This window comes from Poromitra crassiceps (assembly GCF_964638095.1).
Source record: "Poromitra crassiceps genome assembly, chromosome: 1".
Lineage (NCBI taxonomy): Eukaryota > Metazoa > Chordata > Actinopteri > Beryciformes > Melamphaidae > Poromitra > Poromitra crassiceps.
In genome coordinates, this window is record NC_139623.1 from 56,053,673 (window position 1) to 56,063,212 (window position 9,540).

The following is a 9,540-nucleotide window of genomic DNA, read 5'->3' on the forward strand; positions in this document are numbered from 1 at the left end:
GTCTTTTATAGCCTACTACTTTTTTTTATAAGGCAAAAAATATATATGACAACAAAGTGATTATTCCAGGCAAAGATAGCCTATATTTGTCGACCCCCTTCATTCACTAAGACTTTTAAAGGAGTGGAAGATAAAAAAAGAAAGAAAGAAAACGAAAAAGGGGGAGTGAAGGCATTTCTTTTATTAGGCTATTGTTTTTTTCTTCTTCTTCTTTTAAGGCGTTTGAGTGGGGGGGCATTTTACACAAATTAAACATGCTACTCTGCTTCGCCCTATAAGCATCAGGAGCCTGTGCTTACCAATCAATTGGCACTGTACAGTCAAGCCGCAGCCTGCGTTACAGTGGAGACCTTCAGTCTCGCATTATTTCTGGATATTGGGGGACCTCTCTACCATGTCATATCCACAATTTGGATATCCATATTCGTCTGCTCCACAAGTAAGTTTCCTTTAACTATACCTTTGTTGAGTGAATCGACTGTCTGTTTCCTTTTTGATGTCGCCGCGATTGATCATCGATTTCTGCGCTTGGTCCTTTTAAGCACTTTGGCCACTGTTGTCTCTGTGTTGGGCAGCTTGTATCGGAAAGGTAGCCTATTGCTTTACGGCCAGTGACTATAGCCTATGTCCCGACAGCGATAGAAAGAGGGTAAGAAGGGGAACCGAGACCCCCGACCTCCCCGTATGCTGATTTCTGCTAGATAATAGCCTCTGTAATGTCAACGATATGTTTATCTGCACACATGCCTAACACACACATGCCAACTTGGACCGCACGCACAGTGTGTTTTGCGCCATAAGCCCAGCTGTTGTTTTGTTTTTGGCTTTGAGCCATAGACAGAAAATAATGTGGGCATTACTGTGGCATTGCTGGGCGAACACATGACCGTGCTGCGAAAACGTGTTGTTGGTAAAGTGTCGTTTCATTCTGGAATGGATCAGAGTAATACGGCTCGTTTTGGACACGTTTGACGCGCACTTTACCCCAGGATTTTGATCCATCATTTCCCCATCCATCCTTACAAGTAATTTAATGCAGTAGATTTAAAATTATATATATTTTTTAATTAGAAGTGAAAAATAAATGCCAGTGAGGGCGCAATATTGTAAAATAAAGTTATTTGAAGAACTTTTGTCAATCAAGTGCCATTTTGATCTCTGCATGCCTTATCATGCCTTGTTTGAAGATAACACTTGTTTGGAGAAACGGCAACAAGTAGAATTATCTCATTCCGAGATTTTCCCACTTGTTTGAAGAGAAATAGCTAAATTTAAGTCTGAATATGGAGCTAAATTGTTATTTATTTGTTTATTGTATTTTTTTATTGTTGTCATCGCATTGCATTGCATTTGCAGCATAATAACTTTATTGCAATTGATGGTATTCTCTCATGGTCTCCATCCAGTTCCTGATGACAACCAACTCTCTGACCACCTGCTGCGAGTCCACCGGCCGATCCATAGCGGACTCTGGCGTCGCGTCCGGCCAGACGCCGGTCTACTGCCCGGTGTATGAGAGCCGGCTGCTGGCCACGGCCAGGCACGAGCTGAGCTCGGCCGCCGCGCTGGGCGTGTACGGGAGCCCCTACAGTGGTGGCCAGGGCTATGGGAATTACGTTACTTATGGCACGGACGCCTCAGCTTTCTACTCGCTGGTAAGCCCTTCATCCGATCCCTCGGCATTGATTAATGTGTTAAAGACTTCAGCTTCTTCTGCTCACACACTGCACTGCAACATGCCATAGCGTTTTACATCCCAGACTGTTTTTCTTTTAAGCAAGACTGGGATAGGTTTCAAATGCAGTTTCACTTGAGGGGAGATTCAAAAATCACCCCAATCAAGTGAGTGTGGGTTATTCTGGATAGCCTATCTTGAAAGCAGGCAGATCATCATGGGATATCGAGTGAAACGATCTCATCCCATTGATCCCCCCCCCCTCCCACCCCCCCAGAGCAATAGGATATTTTGATTAAAATAGGCTACTTCAAGTAGGCTAAATAGTCAGAAACACATTAGGCCCACATCAGACCCGTTTGATGAGTGGCTAGTATGCAGGGAAATTGTTGTTGATTTGAAATGCATGAATGTGTGATTTTTAGAAATCTCTTATTGTGAAAATAGTGAAATTATTTAGTATCGACAAAGATATTAAACCATTCCTTATTTTGCTGGAGACCCTATTGAACCGCTGAACCCTCTGTAACATTAACCTGATATTAGTTTCCATATATTTTCTATTGTTTTCCTTTATAGCTTACGGTATTTCTTAAAGTCTGTGTGGAAAGGAAGGTTTTGTCGTTTCACTTATTATAAGCCAATGCTTTTGAGTATAAAGGCAAGCATTCAGGGGGAAATTAATTAGTTACTTTCAGCATGTTTCACCTGGCACAAAGTGACTTTTTTTTTTAATTCCTATACACCAAGCCATATTCAAGCCTATTCAAAAGTCCAAAAGAATTACAGAACTTATACAACTTATAGAACTTTGTTTCACATGCCATTGTTTTAAGGAGCCAAAAAATAACTTCCCATTTGTGTTGCTCTTCTATATTATGCTTGTCTCCATTTATGATTATAGGGGACATTCGATACTAAAGACACCACAGCCTCTGCACATGCAGGAATAACCCAGGCAGCAGCCTATTACCCCTATGATCCTACCTTGGGACAGTATCAGTATGACAGGTATGTGGCTTTTCTAAGAGAACCGCACTGTGGTTGATCTTGTTCATGTTAAAGGGAAAACTTCACTGAAAAACAATGCTGATTTATTTTGCGCATGATCTCAGATATTTCCAAAAAACTGTCAACAGTTTTGCAGACATTCATTTAGTTTGACAGTTATTGAGAGTTGAGTTGAATTGATTTGAGTTCAATTGTGGACCAGTGATGTCATTCATGCACAAAATGATCACTGTCATCAACTTGAACTCAAATCAACTCTCAATGTCAAGCTAATTCCTACAATACTGTTGACAGTTTTCGGAGCTGTGTGAGAGCATGTGCAAAATAAATCAGCATTCGGTGACGTTCTCCTTTTTTGACCCTTGGTTATCAATGAAAACACCATACCCCCTTGTTTGTTGCCGAATGAGCCACCATAATATGAGTTCAGTAGGAAGTTGAGAAGCCTATGGCAAGTCGATTAGACCACATAACCGGGGCTATGGTCAAGATAGGTCTAGCGCGCTTGTTTGTTATTTGCTGGAATGGTCGTCCAGTCAGTCCTGACAGGTCAAGGCTATTCTCATCAGCACTGGTGATCGCTTATGTCCATACAACACGTGTCTTTCCTGCTGGGAGTGTTGTGCTGGTGGAGTGCCATGCGCCTTTCAGCTCGACAGGAGGGTTCACCCCAGGCCAGCCATATGGCCTGGTCCTCCCAATAATCACATGTAATCCTAATTAAGTGTGATGTAGCAAAGATGTAGGGCCCAGATGATCACTCTAACTCATTATGCTAATTATGATCAGCATGTTCCTCGCCCTCTTGGATATAGGTGGAACTAGCAACATCTCAGACCCACCGCATGCAGTGAGAGAAGAACTTCTCTCATATAGGCTAAATGGGGAAAATGAAGTTCTTGTTTACAGTGTTCTATTTTAATGGAATCTATAGTCTTTATTGGTAAATGAGACTTGACACAATCTAAATCTACGTTCATGCGCATTCAGCTCAAGGCCTAAGATATGGGTGATATCATTAGTCAAAGGCAGAACAGAATCTATGGCACTTAGATAAACAAGCAGGCCTATGACTGCTCTCTGAGCACCGCTTTTACCTTAGGGCCCATCATTACACTCAATAAAGCAATTGTACACTGTGTTTTATGTGGGTGGGGGGGGGGGCGGTGCAGCCCTCCTCTTCTTCTGACCTCCACTAAGCTATACAGGGCCTCCCTCGAGAACGCTTCTTCTGCTCAACGCCAACTGGAAATCAACGCTGTGCATTTTAAATGCACATTGTAGGTCTATGTTAGATATTTGAGGGGAGGGGAGGGGAGACAGCATATGGAATGCAATCATATTCTGTAGCAAGACCTGCATGGAAAAATGTGTTATCATGCACATACATTGTTTTTAGTTAATAGAATATTTTGCACATTTCCAAAAGATATTTGATAGTGGCTTTCATTTATTCACCGGTGCTGTTGGTGCTCGAAGGTCTTTGGATTCTTGGTGGGGTTTGATGCTTACTTTACTTACTGTACATGGAACAAGCCACCAAAGGTTGTTCACTATTAAGGCACTATTATGGATTAATTTGATCAGTTAACAATGTATTAACAACATATTTAATATTAGGCTGATGGTAGGAAGGCAAAACATAATCTTCCTTTCCTTTCCCCTAAAATCTACAGGTTTACCCCTTACCTCTCCCACCCCCAGTATCTTCAAATTATGTCTCACCACTGACAGATGACTAGTTATACTGTATAGCTGTGGCTGTGTTTGTTCTGTAACACATTTATTTGAATGACTAGGTTTATAAGACTGCTGTTCTGCAACATTTTAAGGGAATCCAAAGGAATATGTGCCTCTATCATTTCCTCCAATGAACCCAAAATGTGGGGTGGCCTGGGAGAACCTTTCAAATGTCGCTGCTACACGTTGTTGGTAATGAGCCAAAGAAGATGATGATTGAAAATGAGTTTTACGGGTATTTTGCGAAACCTAAAGGGAAAGGGAAGGGTTTTGGTGGAATGTCACTGTAGAAAATATTATGTTGTGGAATGTTTAAAGCCATTTTTCTCATGTTTAACTTTTTGACAGTCATAACAGATACTCATACCTTTTGATCTAAGAGAGCTATCAGCCATTCAAAAAGTTGGGGAGAGTTTATACTGGAAATATCCAAAAGTGAAAATGTCACATTTTCACCATGTGAAAGGTATTTGCATGCCACCACACATAATATCATGCAACAAACATCTTCCTGGACCAACTCTTGTCTATTCTTTCACAGATACGGATCCATGGACGGAGGGACGAGGCGGAAGAACGCCACGCGCGAGACAACCAGCACGCTGAAGGCTTGGCTACAGGAGCACCGAAAGAACCCCTACCCCACCAAGGGCGAGAAGATCATGCTGGCCATCATCACCAAGATGACCCTGACGCAGGTCTCCACCTGGTTCGCCAACGCCAGGAGGAGACTGAAGAAGGAGAACAAGATGACCTGGCCTCCCAGAAACAAGGGCTCGGACGAGAAGCGATACGATGAGGACGAGGACGGCTCTCAGGAGGAGCAGATCAAGAGCGAGAACAATGAGGATGGTTAGTATCAAAACGCTTCTCTGCTTTGTGTCGAGAAAGATCTTTCAGCACGGCTGCAAAATACGCTGCCCTGATGTTCCACTGTGCATCATGGAGATACAATGAGAAGGCCCATAGCATTTGTTTCAAAAGGTGTGTTCAACAAACGTGGGTATTTCAGAATTTTTCACTCTGTTTCTTTGGTATTGTTATGATTAGTGTGAGGAGGCTGCAAACGTTCCTCAATGAAATATTGAAAATTACAATATTTACAAAAAATGGCCAAGAAGCAGCCTTTTCTCTCACAGTACTGTGGCAGCGACTGAAGTGGTGCTGATGCTGATATGATGATGATAATGATGATGATGAGTAGAAGGATCATGATCATGGTTCTGTAATCGCTACATCTAGAATAAATAAATAGATACATACATAAATACATACATATATAAACACACACACATATGTATATATATATATATACACATATATACATACATACACGCCCGCACGTGTGCGCGCGCACACACACACACACACACACACACACACACACACACACACACACACACACACACACACACACTCACACACACACACACACACACACACACACACACACACACACACACACACACACACACACACACACAAATTTGTGCTTAAGATTTTCCTTATAAACAGTATTTTATTATTATCATTTGGGTCTTTTTCTATACTTTATTTGAGGAGACTTGCTTCCTATAGACTGCTATTATTCTGCTAAACATTCTAATGATGCAAGTGTCACAAAACCCTCATAAACCCTGTAGCCATATTTAGATTTTACAATCACTGATGATTAAAGTGATACTATCTTTTATAATTAAAACAAACAGGCATTGTGTGCTACTGTTATCATTATTGTTGTTATTACTATTATTAAACTGTGCACCATGATTATGGTTACAAACAAATGGCCTTGTTTGTACCATGCTTCATACTGTGCTTGCTGAACATATTGCAGTGTATACTGACCGCATGCACTTTAAAGAGTGGTGTCTTAGTCCATGCACAATTAATTAAACTTGCCAATAACATCAGCAATTGATTGTTGTACAGGCCTATGGAGGCCTTTGGTCAGTGTAAAGGACTTTTAAACAGAACATCATCGAATGGGTCTCATTCATCATAGGCCTGCAGTAATGGATGTAGTGAAGTTAAACTCAGTTTATCACTTTTCTTAAACTGAGTTTAGAGTTTGCCCACATTTTTATGGGTTATATCTTTCTGAATAAATTCATAGCTAAGCAGTATCAAATTGATGCAAGAAATGCAAATTTAGTCTTTCGTGATTTATTTTAAGTAGGCTACTGTAGGCTATAATTTATTTTTGATTAGTCTATAATAGTTATAGCTGTTTTCCTTATAATAATAATCACCGGAGTTCATATAGGCCTAGTAGCCTATATAAAATAACGTGACATCTTATTATAATGAACATGAATGTGTTCATTATAGCTTGACTCTTATCTGATCACACCATCTCCGACTGACATGTCCGCTGTGACTGTCTCCATGCTGTACTCTTCCCTGCAGAGAGCCGAAGCCGGGCTGATAAAGACCTGCAGCTGAGCGACCTGGACGACTTCGACGCGCTGGAGTCAGAGAGCTCGGAGTGCGAGCTCAAGCACCGCTACCACATGAATGCGCACATGACGACGACCACAGACTGCCCCGGCTCAGAGCACCTCGCCAAGGACGCATCTCTGAAGATCTCACTCCCCGAGCAGGACTTGGCCAAGAGCTGCCTCAAAACGAGCCAACAGGACTTCCAGCAGGACAGTAGGCAGCAGAAGGCTTGCTATAACCAGCAGATATTAGACGACAAACCCCGCATCTGGTCTTTGGCCCAGACCGCCACGTCCCTGAACCAGACTGAGTACCCGTCTTGCATGCTGAGGTGTCAGGCACCGCCCCCCTCCCTCACCCCGCCCCCCGCCGCCACCTCGCCCGTGCATGCCAGACAGGACTCACCGGTCACCACGCTGCGGAACTGGGTGGACGGGGTGTTCCACGACCCGCTGTTCAGGCACAGCACTTTGAACCAGGCTCTGAGCAACACCACCGTCTCCTGGACCACGGCCGCCAAGGGCAACGTTCTGGAGACGGAGAGGAGCGTGGCGGCCTTGCAGCAGCGCCAAGACTCCTCTAAAGACAGTGGCACGAGTTTCCCAAAAACTATCAACAAACTGTTCTGCTCCTAACAAAACCAAAATGCCCATTTTGTTGCAAAAAGAGAGACTTTTCTGACCCACTGAGAGTGGGATGGCATTCAAGCGTTTGTTTTTGTTTTTTAAAGCAATGATATATTTATGTACTGTTTCATTTGCGTTTCACAAGTGAATATCCGGATCCGTTTGGCTTATTCGTTTCAACGCACGCACAAAACTATCTAAATGTATAACTGAAAGTTTACATGGGGGGGGGGGGTAAGGTTCACAGGATTCTGGGGGTATTTTTTTTTCTTTATTATGTGCATGCAAATGTAGCCTAATTGAATATTATTTAGGTCTCAGCATCACTATTGAAAGAAAAGAGAAAAAATCTCACAAATGCACAGCTCTCATAGAAATTGAGTGAGAGCGTTTCAACTTTGTTCACAAATAAAAAAAAATCGGTTTCTGAAAAAAGGCGCTTGTGATGTTGGGTTCATGGTTAAGAGTTGCTGTCCATGGTGCTGAAATGCAAGGCTTTTACCATTCCGCTGTCTCAATTGTCCTGGGCCTTGCGCTGTTTTTGAAATTCTATTTTACAAGGATTTTTCTTGATAAAATGAAGCCGTTGTCCTATTTCTAACTGCATTAAAACAGGTCCAATCCAAGCCTGTTATTCTCGAGAAAACATTCACTCTCACTCGATGACAGCGGGAAAATGAGGCCGCTCAGCCCCGAAGACAGAACAAAATCAACTATCTAAGATCTGCCTCATTAATTCGCTCTAAACAGGCTGTAATTGGGATGTTCACAGTCATATTTCATGTGAGTATATTGATTTTCACTCTCCGCCCTCAGATAATACTATCGAAACATCTCAACCTCGTCCATGATGCAGCTGTCAAAAGGGTAAGTTATTCGCCATACGTCCATAATAGGTTCAAAGCGGGTGAGGCGCTGTAAAAAATAATTTGAAGCGAGGAGTTTTCGTTTTGACACTAACCCCTCCATTTCCTCCAGACGGACCCTTGGAAAAACGGCCACGCTTTCCTATGAAGAGTGAAAGGGTTTTACGGGAGAGGAGAGGCAGCACGTCGGGAAAAGTGAAAAGGGCAAAGGAACTCGAATTAGTTGTTGTAGATAAAAGGGCAAAAAGAAAAGAGTCAAGGGTACTTGACAGTAATGGCGAAAGTGGAGCTCTCGGGGGACTCTGCCTGTCCTGCGAGAGGGGAGAAGGGGGGTGCGGGGCTTCAGTGATGAATTTTAATGGGGGAAAAGCACAAACGATTGGGATCTCTCCACCCCCACCCCCAGAAGGAAGTGCTAGCTGGACAAAGGGATTTTCTGTATATCCCAGTCCAGATGTATGTTTTTATTTGCTTTCTCAGGTCGGGGAAAACTAAAAACCTCGCCTGCGGCGTTTTGGGACCAGATTGACAAGACTTTAAAATGAATGCGAGGGAAGACTGAAGACGGATTAGGCCAATAGCCTACTATGCAAGGTGCAATTTCATAAGAATCGGGTGCTTTGCATTTTATTGAATTCTCTCCTGAAAATGAAGTGAACAACACGTTTCATTTGCCTGCATGCCATTAATATAGGCAAGTTATTGATAGAAAAGTATGGCTATTAGGCTATAGTTACCGTCACATAAACTCCACTGGTAAGACAAGCCGCGGCAATAATTAATTTAATATGAAGACGATTTCATTAGACCATCGCACCAAGTGCCTTTATTTGAGAGAGAGAGAGAGAGAGAGAGAGAGAGAGAGAGAGAGAGAGAGAGAGAGAGAGAGAGAGTCATTCAGCCGTGGTAAATAAGAACACAGAGGGAGCGGGCATGGTAAATTAACATGGGCTTTTTACATAGGAGGCCAAATAAAACTGTAATCAGCGACGCGTTACTTTTCATTAAGCGAGTTTGACAGCAGCATATTCAGGGGAGCGAGGCGGGGGGGGGGGGGGGGGGGGGGGGGGGGGTAGCGGGGGTAACACCGGGTCTGAAATAAACTGCTCTCAAACCGAGAGTCACAAGATAATTCCGTAAGCTCCATTAAGAACTCTTAGCCGCAGGAAATGGGCTCCCC

The 9,540-nt window shown here is 42.9% G+C and overlaps 1 protein-coding gene across 1 annotated transcript; it reads left to right on the forward strand.

Moving 5' to 3' along the window:
• Positions 1 to 394: 394 nt before the first annotated feature.
• Positions 395 to 7,503, forward strand: irx4a (iroquois homeobox 4a; the record flags this gene model as incomplete). Its single annotated transcript, XM_083640406.1, has 5 exons — positions 395 to 439; positions 1,407 to 1,655; positions 2,580 to 2,686; positions 4,968 to 5,278; positions 6,836 to 7,503. The coding sequence occupies 5 exons, from the start codon at positions 395 to 397 to the stop codon at positions 7,501 to 7,503; spliced, it is 1,380 nt and encodes a 459-aa protein (XP_083496532.1).
• Between the last annotated feature and the right edge of the window lie 2,037 nt (positions 7,504 to 9,540).